This window comes from Hemicordylus capensis, chromosome 3 (genome assembly GCF_027244095.1).
Source record: "Hemicordylus capensis ecotype Gifberg chromosome 3, rHemCap1.1.pri, whole genome shotgun sequence".
NCBI classification, from domain to species: domain Eukaryota; kingdom Metazoa; phylum Chordata; class Lepidosauria; order Squamata; family Cordylidae; genus Hemicordylus; species Hemicordylus capensis.
In genome coordinates, this window is record NC_069659.1 from 281,659,561 (window position 1) to 281,677,868 (window position 18,308).

The following is an 18,308-nucleotide window of genomic DNA, read 5'->3' on the forward strand; positions in this document are numbered from 1 at the left end:
TTTTAAAGGAATAATACAGCCTCCAATACTAATTTGGAACTTTTTAAAAATTCGAACCCCACAACTCTCATAGTATTTGTGCTATAAAACTTCCATCTGGAAAGACCTTCCCTGTGACTGTAGGAACATTGATTAGCAGCAAGAAAGCCCCACAAATAGATGTTGTTAACTAGATTATCCACTAGATGTAGCTGTTGCTGTTTGGAATTAAAATTAAAGGTCTAGTAAATTAAGGTCATTGGAAGTCTAATTCATCTTCTTCCTCATGCCTATGAAGAACAGTTTTTTCCAAAGTGGAGAAGCCTCTAATTTATACCAGACTATTTCCACAAGAAGTTTTCTACACTGGGTTTTTAAATAAATATGTCAAGGGCATAGATAGTCTCCATTTACATCTGACTGCAGTACAAGTCCATGTAGCGCAAAAGAAGGAGAAGGAGAAGGAGAAAAGCCCAGGGTCTTAAATGCCAACTTAAGATAACACTTTGTATGCCTGATTAAGTGGGCTTATGCTACAATAATAAAAGGCTAAGTGTGCGCCCGTGTCAAATTTCCGGCCGTGCGTCCATGTCTCCCTCGGCTGTTCTGGGCATGCGCGGAGCACATGCCCAGAACTCGCTGAGGGAGACACGACCTCCAGCACCAGGCGGCCATGTTTGGTGGTTGATTCCCCGGCCGCGGAAAGGCCAGAAGCGGCCGCCATGAAGCCGGGGAAGAGGCGGCGGGGGGAAGTGGCCAGAGGACGCGGCGTGGCCGAGGCGGTGGCAGAGCCATGGCCGAAGCCTGGCGGCGCCGCCGAAGCCGGGCGGGGGGAGACTTTGGGGCCCTTGCCTGGCCAGGGAGACCGGCCGCGGCATGGAGGCTGGCGGCAGCGGGAGGGGGAATGGCGGCGGGGGGCCCGGAGCGCTTACTAGCGCCCATTATTTAACGGGCCAAAAATCACTTGTGCTACAATAAACAGGCTAGTCTTTTTTAAAAAATACCTCAAGATTTTGCTACTACAGACTTAGATGGCTACTCCTCCTCCTCAAGAGCTCCAAAATAAGGAACATATTATAAAACCTTAATAAAATCACACACACACCACTGTGCAAAATTGAGAGACATCTCTGTTACATATACTGCAGTGGGCTTTCAAAGTGCTGTAATGCGCTTAACACAACCAACACAAGTTCTCTCCCCTTTATTCATGATATTTCTGCGTTTGCTTGCCTTTTTTTACTGGAGCTGAGTGGAAGAAGATGCCATGATGACAGCGTACATCCAAAAGATGCTCTAAACCCTGGAGAGAGAGAGAGAGAGAGAGAGAGAGAGAGAGAGCTTATTCACACATAAGTGTGGAGACTGTAACCTCCAAAAATGAGGTGGGATTCCTGCCTGGCAGGGGAGAGTGATTGGCATTCTGGGTGGACCCATCATGCTTGCAGCCGTCACCTTAAGAGACAAAGGCTATAAGCATGATTGAGGGCACGTCCATGAGTGGAAGTCTCCTATGCCTGAGCCTTCCGCTCATGAAAGCGCTCTCCATCATACTTACAGCCTTCGCCTCTTCAGACAAAGGCTGTATGTGTGATGGACCTGCCCAGCAAGGGAGAGTGATTGGCATACCAGGCAGGACCTCTGCTTCATTTTCAGAGGCTGTACTTGAGTATAGTTTCCACTTATAATGTCTGAATGAGGCTGGTGTGGCGGCTGGTGTGGGCACTGCCACTGCTTGCCTCTCCTCCCGCAGCACCTGAAAGCTGTTTGGAGCAGCGGTGCACCACCCAGCACCCGCTGAGGTAGCAGATTGGCTCTGCCACACCGCCGGGCTCCGCACATGCGTGGAAGCCATTTGTTGGCCATGCAAATAGCCTCCGCCAGCTAAGTGGAGGAGCCAATCCTCCGCCTGAATGGGTCCTAGGCGGCATGCCGCTGCTCCAAATAGCTTGCAGGTCTGGAGGGAGGAAAGGTAAGCACCTAGTAATTTACAGCTAAAGGTGCCTCCCTCCGCCCCCCGCCCCCGGTGGCGCCCGCACAGCTGCCACTGGAATGAGGCTAGAGTCTTTCTCAGAGTAAGCCATGCCTTTACAGACCTGGCTGCTCTGCTCCACAGGACGTAGCCCCTCCCACTGCTTGCAGGGGCAAGGGTGAAGTTTGGGCTCCAAAAGCAAGCCCCATGGGAGTTCTAGTTCCTTCCACAGTGCAGTCTGCTTTCTGCCCCACTGGGCTGAAGACTGCTTTCTAGAGGTCTGCAGTGTGAAGCCACCCTCCTGTCATTGAATATACTGTCCACTGCAGTCAGTGTGTTCCTTATTAACTTGTGTGAAGAGTGTTATAGTGTTATTAATTTGTGTTTCTTATTGAGCTGTGTTCTTTATTTACTTGAAATGGAACGCTACGTTTTCATCCTAAATAAGGAACATTCCCTTGAAATGGGAAAAAGGTGACAAGCCCAACTTCTCTTGAAGCCTGTGTAGTACAATCCTGTAACACGTTTCTGAGCCTTCCACCTCCTAATGTTAAGGAAAGTCCTTGGCCCATTAGTACTAGAAAAGAATACATTTTAAGCAAGACATAAGTATTTGCAACACTTTTAACTTTCCCATAACTCTCCCATTTGGACTTTTTCACCACTTGTGCCATTAGTGATGCTAGTTCTTCCAATGCTTTTTCTGGTGGTGTTGACAGAAACATTGAGATTCCCTACAAGGAGATGTGTTACACCTCAAATACTAAAATTTACATTTTCACCTGAAATTTGCTGTGAGGGAAAAGGTCCGAATACACTATTTTGGAGGGGGAAATAGCCATGTGCTATTTTCTGGTAGCACACTTATCAGTTGTGACTGGCAGAAATGCAATACAATACAATACAATGCAACAAATATTTATATACTGCTTTTCAACTAAAATTTCCAAAGCGGTTTACATAGATATAAATAAATAAAATGGCTCCCTGTCCCCAAAGGGCTCACAATCTTTTTTTTTTTTTTAAAGGTAAGAGAGACACCAGCAATAGCACTGTAGGGAAGCTGTGCTGGGGAAGGATAGGGCCAGTTGCTCTCCCCCTGCTAAATAAAGAGAATCACCACTTTAAAAAGGTGCCTTTTTCTCAGTTAGTAGGGGGAGAGCAACTGATGGGGCTTTTGCCATCCATGGAGATGTATTGTTATGGAATGCTTTACCAATAGTGGCTCTCTTCCTATCTTAGACAGTCCTGCAAGAAAAAGAGTAGTAAACCTAATTTTTAAAACTCCAAATCCAACAGTTAGTGAGTTGTAAATCACTGTCTGGGAACTAGGTGCGAATACCCCAAATGTTCAGGTCACAAACATTGATCTGGAAGTTGAAAAATGTAGTGGTTTTCTACCACAATTTTCATGATCGACAGAGCCATTTCACTTTCTTTGTGCATTAGCATTTGCTCCTCCCTCATCCCCCACCTTTTGCATGTTTCTCAGCTGCCGCCACCACCATGGGCACCCAGAATGACGACATCCTTCGCAAAGACTGCAAATTTCTCCTCCTGGAGAAAGAGAATGTGGCTCCCAAGAAAGAGATGGAGTTGCTGATCATGACAAAGGACAGTGGGAAAGTTTTTAGTGCCTCTAGCAGTGGACTCAATGGAGGTTTGTTTCCTTCCTATTCTTCATGCTATACAAATATTGGTGACTTGGGCCCAATTTATATCTCACTACAATGGTGTGGGAGCTGCTTCCTCATGACCTAGTCCCATGCAATTCCAGTAAGGGCTACTGTACATGGGGAAATTGCATGATTCTTTCACACATAAATGTTGCCCAGTTCCTTGCTCCCATGCTGCTTCAGTAATGGATCAATAGATCCTAGACCCGACCTGCAAAGGGTATTTTACAGGCTTTGGTTATGTTCACTTGGCAACCTCTCAGAATTTACCTAGCATTCAACATATTGTAGTCCCCTTTCTGGGGCCAAACTGTGTTATCTTAAACTGGTCTTTAACTGACAGGCTTAAAGCAAGAATAAGTGGTACTTTTTAAAGACTCAAACAACCAGGGCTGTTTTTGGCACCAAAACAGATTTGGCACCAGAGTGTGGTGCACAGTGAGGGGAGAACACGTTGTCCCTCTGCCATTTGTGCAATGATAATGACTTCAGGAGCAAATAGCCATTTGGGGGGGTTATTTTCAATTTTTAAAATGGGTGCTCATCAGTGGCTTCTCATCAAGTTGGTGGTATCTAGAAAACAGCCATATAAGGAAAGGTTGAAGGAAGCTGGCATGTTTAGCCTAGAGAAGAGATGACTGAGGGCAGACATGATAGCACTCTTCAATTCCTGCCCCTCGAAGGAACAGGTATATAGCTTGGGAGTGCTTCTGGACCCAGGCCTCACTCTGGTTCCACAGGTTGAGGCTATGGCCAGGAGCGCTTTCTACCAACTACAGTTGATATGACAGCTGCGTCCGTTCCTTGAAGATAATGATATCAGAACTGTAGTGCATTCTCTGGTAACTTCTAGGCTTGACTACTGCAATGCACTCTACATGGGGCTGCCTTTATATGTAGTTTGGAAACTTCAATTGGTCCAAAATGCAACAGCTAGATTGATCTCTGGGGTTTCTTGGAGAGACCACATTATGCCTTTCTTGAGACAACTACATTATCTGCCAAGCCAATAGGTTTCCAGGCAAAATACAAAGTATTGGTAATTACCTATAAAGCCCTAAACAGCTTAGGACCAGGTTACCTGGGAGAGCACCTTCTTCTGCATGATGCCCACTGCACATAAAGGTAATCGAGAGAGGTCTGTCTCTGGAAAAGAGCAGGAGAAGAGCTGGTCTTGTGACAGCAAGCATGACTTGTCCCCTTAGCTAAGCAGGGTCTGCCCTACTTGCATATGAATGGGAGACTTGATGTGTGAGCACTGTAAGATATTCCCTTAGGGGATAGAGCCACTCTGGGAAGAGCAGAAAGTTCCAAGTTCCCTTCCTAGCATCTAATGCTTCCTAGCATCTAATAGGGCTGAGAGAGATTCCTGCCTGCAATCTTGGAGAAGCTGCTGCCAGTCTGTGTAGATAATACTGAGCTAGATGGGCCTATAGCCTGACTCAGTATATGGCAGCTTCCTATGTTCCTATGATGCTGCCAGCTCATCTGGCAGCGACTCAGGAGCGTACCTTCTCTGAAGTAAGTCCTGGGCTGTGGAATGTGCTCCCTATAGATATCTGTGGCTCAACATTTTTATCAGCCTTCAGAAGAGCCATTAAGATAGCTTTTTTCAGTCTGGCTTTTAGTAACCTTTGAATTATTTTTGTTGTTTTAATAGTTTGTTTTATTGTGTTTTTGAGCCTTGGAGTCAGGAGGTATGTATGTATAAATAAGTAAGTAAGTAAGTAAATAAATAAATAAATAAGAGGCAAAGACCTCTTCACTGCTGCCCCAGAGGGCAGGACTAGATTGAATGGGTTTGTTATAGGATAGCTTTGAATGGAACATTAGGTGAAATTTCCTAACTGTAAGAGCAGTTCAACAATGAAACCATTCACCTTGTTTCAACCAAATGTGGACCCATCTGACAATATTGTTGTGTAGCCCACATCTGACCAATTTGCAAACCAAAATATCATGAAGAACTCTGTTCACAGAATTCCCACAATACAATAAACCAGTAGCCTGATTTTTAAAGGGATTAAATCAGGCTGGCACAGTTTATTCAAATCCAAAGATGTCTTCAGAAAAGGTTTGTTTTGTTATTATTAGAACTAGAGCAATTTATATGACATGGGTTTGGGGGTCTATTTTAAGCTAACATTTAATGCATTTTGTTTGGACATTCTATAGGCTATTATACAGAAGACACCTTGAAGAAAGACAAGCAGGCCATGGCGTCTTACGCTGGAGATTCCTTCCTGAAATCAGAAACAAATGGTAAATCTTTGATTCTCTGCACTGATGCGGAAAATTGGGGCTGCTTCACGTATTAGATTTTCCCTACAGTGATGCAGAGATAAATGTGTACATTTTTTTCATGCATGATGATAATTGTGTGTGTGTAGATTTCACTGAGTGATCATGCACTGGGAATTTGCTGCCAACTGTGGCTTCCTAGTACAGATGAAACTCGGAAAATTAGAATATCGTGCAAAAGTCCGTTAATTTCAGTAATGCAAATTAAAAGGTGAAACTGATATATGAGACAGACGCATTACATGCAAAGCGAGATAAGTCAAGCCTTAATTTGTTATAATTGTGATGATCATGGCGTACAGCTCATGAAAACCCCAAATTCACAATCTCAGAAAATTAGAATATTACATGGAACCAAGAAGACAAGGATTGAAGAATAGAACAATATCGGACCTCTGAAAAGTATAAGCATGCATATGTATTCAGTACTTGGTTTGGGCCCATTTTGCAGCAATTACTGCCTCAGTGCGGCGTGGCATGGATGCTATCAGCCTGTGGCACTGATGAGGTGTTATGGAAGACCAGGATGCTTCATTAGCGGCCTTCAGCAATTCTGCATTGTTTGGTCTCATGTCTCTCATCCTTCTCTTGGCAATGCCCCATAGATTCTCTATGGGGTCAGGTCAGGCGAGTTTGCTGGCCAGTCAAGCACAGTACACTGTATACTTTTCAGAGGTCCAATATTGTTCTATTCTTCAATCCTTGTCTTCTTGGTTCCATGTAATATTCTAATTTTCTGAGATTGTGGATTTGGGGTTTTCATGAGCTGTACGCCATGATCATCACAATTATAACAAATTAAGGCTTGACTTATCTCGCTTTGCATGTAATGCGTCTGTCTCATATATCAGTTTCACCTTTTAATTTGCATTACTGAAATTAATGGACTTTTGCACGATATTCTAATTTTTCGAGTTTCACCTGTACATGTGTATATATAGTAAAATAGCCATATGTTTTGCCTTGCCTTCTATATTCAAACACTCTTTTGTAAAACAAGTTTATGTTTAGGATACAATAGTGACAAATGTTGGCCTATTTAGATTTGTGGGGCAGAAGTAGTGTTTAAAATAAGACAAAATGTTTTCCACAAAAGATCCTGAAATAAACTTTTTTTCATGGTTGCACAAGGCTATGCTTAGACATTCAGACTAAGAAAGTACTGGTGCTGCTGCTAACAAGGCGCTGATGCTATGGGGTTGTACAATCTTCAGAGTCATAGTTTCAGGAGTCACAATTTAATTCAGCGGAAAAGGGAGAAAATTGTCCCGCCTCCATGTAGAACCAGTGGCTACTTCTGTGGCTACTTCTGCACAATTTTTAAGGGCTTCTTCTTCATGGAGTGATCCCAACCAATCAGGGATCATATAGTGAACATGATAGCAACTATGATGCTACATACCATACATGTCCATATGATAAGGTCACTTAGAACAAACAAAGCCAATTCAGAGCAAGGGTAATGCTTATTTCCCCTCATTTCACTGTGGGCTGCAGTAACTGTTTTTTTAAAATTCTCTCTATCTTTGACAATGGAAAATGCAGAACAGTGTCTGAGATCCAAGGCTACGCAACCCTCAGGGACCATATTTTTGGGAGGCACAGTGGGCTTCAAAGGGAAGGGGAGATTGTTAAAAATCACTCTCCCCTCTTCACATGGTGGCACAGTGTTAGTCTGGATGTCAACCACTTTCCCCATTCTTTGCACAGTGAAACCATGCTGACAGTATTTACTTTATTATTATTCTTTTGACTGACTGGCTGCTGCTCTGGCTTAAAATTCTTTTAGAACCAATAATATGGCTGTGTAAAGGAAGTCTATTATTCCACTGGGTGTTGTTGTTTTTAATTGTTCTAATAGGAGGACTAAAATCTGTTTCAACCAAGGACAAAGCCACCTATGCAGGTGAGTGCATTATCTTTAGCAGGGAGGCAATGTTCTTTAGCTAACAATTGATTAAATATATAATTAGATTACACTGTAGATATGATAATAAGGGATAATTCATAAAAAGTGGCTTTTTCAGAATGATACCTCCCTTTTGTGGCTCTGAAATCTGCATTCTTATACCAGATCAGGGCTATAAACCAAAAGGTATAACATGCCTATTAAAATAAACTCTGTAAATGGCACTGGAAACTGTAAAGGTTAAGTAAGGTAAAGTGTGCTGTCAAGTCAGTGTCGACTCCTGCAACCACAGACCCTGTGGTTGTTAGGGATGTGCAAATAGGTTTGACATCGAATGTGTTCAATGTCGAACCAGTTTGGTTCGACTGTTCGGGGTCAAACTGAACCATCCCCTGTTTGGTCCAACCCCAGATGAAACATGCCCCAACTTGGGGTGGGTGGGTTCACAGTTCGTGAACACACACACACACACACACATATATATAAATAAAAAGTTTGGTAATAAAATCTTTCTTCACTCATTGGTTTTGCATTTTTCATCACTAGGCTAAGATTTGAACTGGGAACTTTCAGCTCATAGGCCTTGCTTTTAATTACTACATGATACTAGCTCTCACCAAGTTTAGGACACTATATTTTTAAGAAAGCACAAGATAATAGTGAAAATTTTAGATTATTAGAGGTAATAAAGTGATTTAAACTATATAACCTAATATGAAGAAAGTTTGAAGAAAAAAGATCATTATTCTAGGCTGTTTACACATTAAATGGGGAAAAGAAAGGTTGACTACAGTATAAGGACTTCCCTGTTGTCCCAAATATGAAACAATCAGTAGTGTTGTTTAAATACGTTGAAGATCCACAATTTCAGGAGGCTTTTAAGAATAGTCTGGATTCCAAACTGGGTAATTTGGGAGTGATAGGAGTGACCTTTAAAAGTCTGGGTAAGATTCAGTCAGGGATCAGCCTTGTGAACAATCATGCTACAGTTTTTGTCTTTTCTCACTGTAGAAATCGGAGGAGATGACGGATGTGGAGGGGCAGGTGCTGCTCCAGCCTGGTGCCCCTGTGCTTCCTGTTGTAGCTGGTGGAAGTGGCTCCTGGGCTTGCTCCTTGCCTGGCTGCTTCTACTTGGCTTACTTTTTGGACTTATTGCTCTGGGTAAGAGATTAAAACTGAACAGGCCAAAGGACAGGATAGGCTTCAGCTAAGGAAGGGCGTGCTTTCTGCCCTATATAAACTAGTCAGTGGTCAAAATAATAATGGGCTGACATACTGAGCATTGCAGTGCAATGTAATGTTTGTGCAATTGAGCAAGAGCACTGTTGTGCAGCAACAGAGCAGCCATTATATGTAATGGAAGCCATAACATCTATATCTGTCTATGCATAATGTTGCACAAGATGCCAGCCATGGATAGGAGATGTAGGGTATTGGTTAGGGTTGAACATAAATGTGTTGCTCGCAGGTTTCATTCTCTGCTCTTGGATTTGTTTAGGATTTCTCTATCAAGGCAATATATTTGCTCAGTCAACTTAAAACTGACATACGCTTTCCTCTTGCCATTGAGAATTTAGTGGGGGTGGGGGCAGGCTCAGGGCTAGGCAAAGTTTTTCATGAGTAACCTGAAAATACCAGATCCTCCTGCCCAATTTTCCCCAGTGAGCAATGCAGGAGGAGCCCCCACAACTGAATAGGGATAGTATAGAGTTAATGAGGTAAATTCACCTTGGCTGAATTAGTTGTCCAGCCACATACAGAGTTTGCTGGGTGAAACATTCTTACTAAACCACTTTCTCCTGCCCTAAACTTCCAAAGCCCCTAGCCTTGGCTTCCTTTTTTCTTGAACTCGTCAAACTCCTGTTGAGAATCATGCCCCTGCAGTTCTATCTTCCAAGAGCTGCAGTCATCCTGTTGCAGAAAACTCCATTGCCACATGTCCCCTTGCTCCTCCAGCACAGAACTTCCTTTCTTCTTCCCAAAATTCCCAGCAACAGCACTCTAAGTCCCACCTCCATGGTAGACTGATTGGGCAATCTCTGGAGTTCACCAGCCTCTCAGCCAAGACAAGGAAGGGTTCACTTCCTGTTAACTCTTTAGAGGGAGGGGGGGCTGGTCACTAAACCATTTTTTAATTCTTGATTTTAAATTAACTTTTCAGCTGAAGAAGTGAGAAAGCTGAGATCTCGAGTAGAGAGCCTTGAATCCCGTGCCAGCTATCGGCAAATCCATCCTATCAATGAGGAAAATATAGACCTCAGTGTGGCTTCCAAACAAAAATCAATACTGGGCGATATGAATGAAGACAATTTGTGGTATCTCATGAAGAACAGGCTGGATGCAGAGAAAAGACAAGGTAAGAAATCTACAGAATTCCATAAAGATGGGCAAGGAAGTGATACGTTTGCCAGGAAATATGTTGATTCTCTAGAACACTATAAATGTAGAAAGACGATCAGAGGAGATTGGGCTAACTGGGCTTTGAAACCGTTCCAAACCTAATCTGTCTATTTCTACAAAATTGGGTTGGTGGACGGGATAGCCTTGAAATGTCAAGAGGGTTCAAACAATTGCAACCCCCCCCCCCCCAAAACAAAACAAAACACCAATACCACTACACAGGAAGGAAGCAGTAGCATTTGTTTCTGATGTATTTTAAAATAACTCTTTTCTCAGTATTGGTACTCAAAAAACTTCTTTTGTCAATGTCCAGTCAAGGCAGTAAACCTGCTTAGCCAACTTAACAAAATATGATTGATATATTCTTTCCTTCTGCCATTGAGAATTTCCCCCACTCTGCCAGTCAGTTCACTGGCAGGAAGGAAGGAGAGGCAAAGGAATAAAGAAAGAGTCAATTGTCCCCACTAGCTTCCCTTGACCCCCATTCCTTATGGGTTATGACATTTTCCTCACAGTAGCTTGCTCTGGTTTAGCCACTGTCTAATACACATTGCTTTTGCTTTCACATCACTGTGTTTTTTCCTCTTGCAATCAAAGCTTCGTTTTCTTTCCCCCACCCCGCAAAGCATAAGTATTCTAATGCAGTACATCATAAACTTTTTATTCCCCAGTTCTTACTTTTATTCCTTTTTAAATGTAAACTGCTTTGAGAACTTGTTTGTGGGAAAATTGTATATAAATATTATATAGTAATTAATATCAGCTGACATTTAGACTAACAAAGAGCAGGTGCTATGTGAGAAGCACTGGTACTCCTGATGGTTTTGACTAACACAGCATCAGCAATTGAGGTGTGTGTGTGAATTATGACAACCTCCCCTTCCCCTAGAAGTGCTCTGTGCCAGCTGAAAATATGTCCCAAAGGGCTGCACAGCTCTCAGCCGAAAATATGTCCAAGAGGGTTGCACAGCCCTCAGGGACATATTTTGGGATGGCACAGAGAGCTTCCAGGGAAAGGAAAGATCTTTTACATTTGCATCCACCTTATGTGGGTTGGAAACTCAGCAACAGCACTTCTCATGCAACAGAGTAACCTGGGGGAAGAGGTTGGGCCCATGCAGGACCACTAGCCTCCCCCAACCAAGTCTCAGTTATACAAGCCAGGTTGGCTCTTTCATCCACAATCAAATCATGGATTATTGCAGGGGTGGAGCCACCATTGAGCAAACGGGTTCAAAGAACACAGGCCGCCACCCCACTCAGGGGCCGTGTCTCACACCCCAGACACACACCCCACATCTGAGGTCAGACACGGGGGGTTGGGGGATGATTTATCTGACGTCAGATGTGGGGGGGATGGCTAAATGATCTCTGAATCTGACGTCAGATGCAGAGGGTGGGGCTAGGGGGGCCGCGGCAGAACCCGAGCCGCCACTCGCCTCTCTCCACACCTGGATGATTTCAATCCTTTTGAACTGACCTGGCATTACAAAGGAGCATGGTTAGGTTCAGTGAGGAGTTGGAACTATTCCCCAAGGCCTGAGAGTTGACAGGGCAGCCAGAAGGGAAAACAGTTACTGGACTCTCGTCCCCTATAACAGTACGCTGGCCTGCCAACCCCCAATCCTCTATTCCCCATCACTACCAAAATCACAGCCCCAATCTCATCAAAGACACCCCGCCACACACACACACACCATCCTAACAAGAGAGCACAGGCACATCCTTATGAGCAGCCTGGCACAAACCACTAAAACTGGAGGACCCTGAGCACAACTTCCCCTTGGACCTCAATCCCACATCAAAGGCCCAGCACAAAAGGCTGGCCCCCTTTAGTGGCTGGCTTCAGCAGCCACCCATACCAGCAGCTGTGCCTCTGGCTTGCCCCAGACCTTTTAGGCCAAACTCCCCAGATTCCACCTCTCACATGAAACTGGCCCCCATACAGCAGAAGCTCAGCAGGGCAATCAGAACAGTGGCTCAAGCTGGCAGAAGGAATTCCTTCAGTAGGTCATCTCTGTTGGTCAAGGCCAAAGGGAGGAGGCAGGGCCAGTTCAGCAAATCCCCCAACTCAGGCCAGGGAGATTCAGGTGGGGAAAAGTATTCCCAGCCTCACACCTAGCCCCTCAAGTCTTTCCCCGCTGCCTCTGGCTTTTAAGCCAAACTCCCCAGACCCCACCACTAACATGGACTCTGGAGCCTGGCTGATGAAACTGGCCCTCACAGCTGCAGCTCATCAGGGCAATCAGGACACAGTAGCTCTGTATCTTAGAAACTGCCATGAAACTGCACAGGAAAGTGTATAGGCAGGCTCCTGTTTATCAGACGGGGAAAGACACTTGACAGCACACTTTACCTTTACTCGTATCCAATGAATGGGATCATGCCTACGAAAACTCATGGCCTCGTAGTCTCTATGGCATATTTTGTCTTTCTGCTACTGAAGACCAACATCTCTCTCTCTCTCTCTCTCTCTCTCTCTCTCTCTCTCTCTCTCTCTGTTTTATGCCCTCCCTTTTCCCATTAAAACAGGTGCAAGGTATCCAAGACCCTGATTTCTTTTAGAAAGGTTTTCAGGAATAAAGCTATATCTAACTTTTCAGAGGTGGAGCATTGGTTCCCCTTTCCCAAGAGTGGTTTGTTTGAGAATCTCCTATTTAATACAACTGCAGTATAAGGGAACATGATTGTGGAAACAGTAGGAAAATCTTTGGCTGACATGTGCTTGTCTTCTAGTGCTATCTTGACCTAGAAGGGGCCTAGAATGTTATGGTTCTAGGAGATTTCTATACTGCGTGGTACCATACTGCCTACCTTTGCGATGAGGGAAGTGGCCTAAAGGTGACCCATAGTGCACTGAAAGGGTTCCAGTATAATATGATCCTGCTATCCAGACCACACAGATTCCAAATAGATGAGCTGCTTTCAGCTATAATAGTAAGCCAGAAAGAGTGTTGCCACATTTTCTCCAGAATCTGATGAGCATTCTGTCTTCCTTTGCAGGTTATTTCCGAGGAGAGCCAGGACCAAAAGGTACTGGTTTGCCACATTTCTGTTTGTTGTTCAGTCCTTTTTGTCATAGAGCTAAGCCAATGTTTGTCAGGGTTCCTTTAGCATATTTAATACTATACATTTAAATCAGTTTCTCATTCTTTTTAAACAATGACTAAGTCTCTTGATCAATGAATGTAGTTCTATGAGAAGACCAAAGAACTACTACATTCCTCATGATTATTTATTTATTTTAATTTATTTATTTAACACATTGATATACCGCCCAAAACGCAAGTCTCTTATCTTGGGAAAGTATGACAATTAAACCCATTTGAACCAGTTTCAAATTGGTAAATTTGGAGCATAGATGTAACTTGTATTACAGATACACATTTTTTTTAAAAAAGTAGAAAAACTGTAGAATGCTTGTTTCTTCCGTATGTATGGGCAGAAGTTTTGTAGGGATCAAATTAGCTTAGCTCAGGGGCTGATTGACACATGGAAGGCATTGATTTCCCCCTTCTTGTTTATTTATTTATTCATTCATTCATTTGATTTTATTTGATTTCTATACCTCCCTTCCAAAGATGGCTCAGGGCAGTTTGCACAGAGAAATAACAAACAAATAAGATGGGACCCTGTCCCCAAAGGGCTCACAATCTAAAAAGAAACATAAGATAGACACCAGCAATAGTCACTGGAGGTACTGTGCTGGGGGTGGATAGGGCCAGTTACTCTCCTCCTGCTAAATAAAGAGAATTACCACATTAAAAGGTGCCTCTTTGCCAAGTTAGCAGGGGCATTTATTATTATTTATTTATTATTCTTAAACTTGCCTGTATGAGATAGAGAAATATTTAAACAAGAAAAGCCTGGAAATAGCTTTCACACAATTTATTAGTTTGTTTTAATTAAATTGGTTTTGATTCTCTCTCAGGTGATATGGGCATCCAAGGACCAAAAGGTGAGTTCAAAATTCTGTAGGACTTGTGTGTTGTAATAAATAATTTGGAACAATTGGTCTGTATGCATGTGTGAACAGTTTCTAGGAATTGCTAGATTGGGACAATATAATTCTACAGATATTCCTATCTGTGTAGCTGTAAGGAGGAAGAATTAGGATCAACTAGTCTGAATGCTGTATTGTCTAATGTTTGATTTTAACCAAGTGTTGCTACAAGAAGAGATAAGCATCGTACATGTCTGTTGGATCTAACAAACCTAATAAAATAAAATAAAAAATAAGATAAATGAATGCCTCCAGAGTTAGCAGCAGTGATGTGCAGGAATGCACCTCCCTCCATGTTGGCTTTCCTATGTAATGAAGGTTGAGGTTGAAGAAACAAAGCATCACAGTTGAGAAATTCATTGCTAACTCTCTATTTCTCTGTTTCTACAGGAGACCGTGGTATGCCAGGTAGGAGGAGCTAAAATATAATCACCTAATAAACAAAACTTTCTTGATTTTTTTGGGATACTGCAGAGGGAAATGGCAGTTTCAGGACAGCAGGGAAGTAACTTGCCTAGGGAGCAAGAGGTTGCTGATTCAAATCCCCGCTGGTATGTTTCCCAGACTATGGGAAACACCTATATCAGGCAGCAGTGATATAGGAAGATGCTGAAAGGCATCATCTCATACTGCACGGGAGGAGGCAATGGTAAACCCCTCCTGTAGAGGGGTTGTTGTCCAAAGACAACCTCATGGCTGTTTGGACAACCTGTAGTTGTCCAAAGACAACCTCATGGCTCTGTGGTCGCCAGGAGTTGACACCAACTCAGTGGGAACTTTACCACAGTCCTTAGTCCCAGGAACTAGATGATCCATTATGGTGTTAGTGTAAAAAGGTGTCCAGTTAGTTAATGCCTCTGAGCCCTAGAATAAAGCAGGAGATACTGGAATTACTAAAATGACTTGCACTCAAATCTAAACCTAACGTCTATCTGGATGCATAGTGTTGTTATGCCTGTGTGCTCATTTGAAAAAATGATAATGCAACTGATGATCATACCAAGGACAGCTCTTGGATTAGTCTGGTCATTCTAGTTTCTCTAAGGATCAAACAAAATGCTACGTGCAAATACATGTAATTGCCTGCAATGACCCTTAAAAAAGCAACCTAGGGAAGGGACAGTATGAAGTGAAGAAGTAATGGGGGAGAGCAAGTGCTTACCCAGCACCGTTCTACTCCAAATGGTCACCAAACTAGTTTTCCTACGATATGGTTCCAAATGAGGCCAGACATATGCTGGAGGGGATCTCTACAGGCTTGGGAAGCAGCTTGAGGTGTAATGTAGCACTAGAAAACGAGTGAGTAAGGAAATCAGTAAGCACTTTCTCCGCCTCCACACACCAACATGCAGCTTCTAAATTGCACCTTCTCAAAGCTTCTTCCTAAAACAAAGAAATAAACAAACAAAACCTGTCAGGATTTTGTTGCACATATGGATGTAGCGAGTTTCTGGATCTACACTCTTGTGGATGCACCTTGCGCCTGTTTGCTTGAAAACACAAACTATTTCTATTTGAACTACTCCCATCTGGTTAAAATGCAGAGTTCCAGTGTGCCTGCAGAGTATTTCAACGTGTGGACATCCCCATTCTTTCAGTGGAGAGAGCTGCTCTGTGCATACTAAAGGTTAGATGCACAAAACGATCTCCTCAGTTGAAATGAATGGAGAAGATCATGTGGCAAGGAAATTCCATGTGGACATTAGAGCTACTATGCCCATTCCTGCCAACATGCCCCTATTTTCCCATTCACCTGAATGGGGAAATAGGGACATGTTGGCAGGTATGCTATGGCTAAAATTGCTGGATTGGACACTGGACCTCTATTGCACTGAAATGGATGTGATGTTACATAAAAACAGCCCTGCTGTATCAGGCCCAAGGCCCATCCAGTCCAGCATCCTGCTTCACACAGTGGCCCACCAGATGCCTCTGGGGAGCCCACAGGCAAGAGGAGAGGGCATGCCCACTTTCCTGCTGTTGCTCCCCTGCAACTGGTATTGAGAGGCATGGTGCCTCTGAGGCCGGAGGTGGTCCACAGCCACCAAACTAGTCGATATTGATAGACCTGTCATCTACTACTACTACAAATATTTATATACCGCTCTTCAACCAAAGTTCTCAAACCGGTTTACATAGAAAAACAAATACATAAATATTATGTCCTCCATTCCTGTCCTCCATGAATGTGTCTAAGCCCCTTTTAAAGCTGTCCCAGCTGGTGGCCATCACCATATCCCATGGCAAGGATTTCCGTAGATCAATTATCCGCTGTGTGAAAAAGTACTTCCTCTTGTCAGTTCTAAATTTCCTGACCTTCAGGTTCATGGCATGACCCCTGGTTCTAGTGTTGTGAGAGAAGGAGAAAATTTTCTCTCTGTGCACTCTCTCCACTCCATGCATAATTTTATATATATAGTGTTGTGAGAGAAGGAGAAATTTTTCTCTCTGTGCACTCTCTCCACTCCATGCATAATTTTATATACCTTGATCATGTCTCCCCTTAGTCGCCTCTTTTCCAAGGTAAAGAGTCCCAGATGCTACAGCCTAGCCTCATAAGGAAGGTGCTCCAGGCCCCTGATCACCTTGGTTGCCCTCTTCTGCACTTTTTACAGTTCTACAATATCCTTCTTAAGATTTAGTGACCAAAGCTGTATGTAGTACACAAGATATTTGTACATGGGCATGATAATATTAGCATTTTTATTTTCAGTCACCTTCCTAATAATCCCTAAATGGAATTTGCCTTTTTCACAACTGCCATATACTGAGTCAATACTTTAAATGAGCTATCCACCACGACCCCAAGATCTTCTCCTGGTCAAAATCTGCCACAGAAAATATGGTGTTCTAGTACTAAAAAAATACCATATTAGTAATAGTAGTAGTAGTAGTAGTAGTAGTAGTAGTAGTAGTAGTAGTAGTTGTTGTTGTTGTTGTTCTTTTATTGCAGCCATAGGCCAAACAGAGTATTGTAGTAGTTTGTATTTGATCCCCAAAATAAGACACCAAATGAGACACTATTTTATAAAGCTAGCCTTGAAACAGATATTTTCATCCAGTCTAGAGATTATTTCTCTTTCTGGATATTTTCAGTGTTCACTGCTCCCTGGCATTGCCAAGATAGGGCTGAGAGAGCAACCTGCAACCTTGGAGAAGGTGCTGCCAGTCTGTGTAGACAATACTGAGCTAGATGGGCCAATGGTCTGACTCAGTATATGGCAGCTTCCTATGCACTGAAAACCTGGATTTTGAATCAGCAATCAAACTTTGATGTTTGAAGTTTAAAGAACATTAATAATGTTTCAGCTTCTCCCAATTTTCCCCATGCAGCCAAATAACAGTGTGTAGATAGTGGCACAGCTTCCTTTTTAACACGCTGTTTTCATCTAACAGGTGATCAAGGAATGAAAGGCCAACCTGGACCTGAAGGACCAAAAGGCCAGAAAGGCAGTCAGGGTAAGCAGCACTAGCCAACTTTTTCAGCTATCCTAAGCATCAACAGAGGGAGCTTCACACAGCTCAAATTATTTCTTCACTGTATAAAACACACACACTCACACATGTCCGGTGCTCCTTTGTGACAATCACAGTCCATTAGGAGGAGAGCACTAAACTGTGCCAAAAATGGTATATGTTGGAACCGGGATCTTAAGCTGCTGATTCTCTACAGGTGAACATGGCATGGAAGGACAAAGAGGGCGAGAGGGACTTCCAGGACCTCGTGGGGATCCTGGTCCACCTGGATTTGGAGAGAAAGGTGACAAAGGTAAGAAATGATGTTGTGCCCCCTGCCCTCACAAAAAATGAAGATGTCTGTGAAGGTTACAAACATGCTGGGGTTTTCTCTTCAAATATGTGATTTTTCATGATACCTCAGGACTGCTCTTGAGGCTGCTGGGGAATCCCTGTGCAGTGGAGAGGATTTAAGGCATGCTCTTGAGTACTGGGGGAAGACCTTTGGAGCTCTTTGTTGGTCATGTGGACTAAGAATGCACCTCAGAACATGGTACATACTTCTGTGCCTATGCATTGGAGGGAAAGTTTCATAATGGTGGCCAAGCTGTC

General features: G+C 43.3%; 1 protein-coding gene across 1 annotated transcript in view; it reads left to right on the forward strand.

Moving 5' to 3' along the window:
* The window catches only part of COL17A1 (collagen type XVII alpha 1 chain), an 83,442-nt gene that overhangs the window by 23,990 nt on the left and 41,144 nt on the right, over window positions 1–18,308 (forward strand). Inside the window, exons 14-24 of the mRNA XM_053308995.1 lie at window positions 3,444–3,611; window positions 5,803–5,889; window positions 7,790–7,834; window positions 8,849–8,998; window positions 9,999–10,193; window positions 13,241–13,270; window positions 14,169–14,195; window positions 14,631–14,648; window positions 16,805–16,813; window positions 17,637–17,699; window positions 17,914–18,009. Coding sequence (XP_053164970.1) covers window positions 3,444–3,611; window positions 5,803–5,889; window positions 7,790–7,834; window positions 8,849–8,998; window positions 9,999–10,193; window positions 13,241–13,270; window positions 14,169–14,195; window positions 14,631–14,648; window positions 16,805–16,813; window positions 17,637–17,699; window positions 17,914–18,009 — 888 coding nt within the window. The remainder of the gene's footprint in view (window positions 1–3,443; window positions 3,612–5,802; window positions 5,890–7,789; window positions 7,835–8,848; window positions 8,999–9,998; window positions 10,194–13,240; window positions 13,271–14,168; window positions 14,196–14,630; window positions 14,649–16,804; window positions 16,814–17,636; window positions 17,700–17,913; window positions 18,010–18,308) is intronic.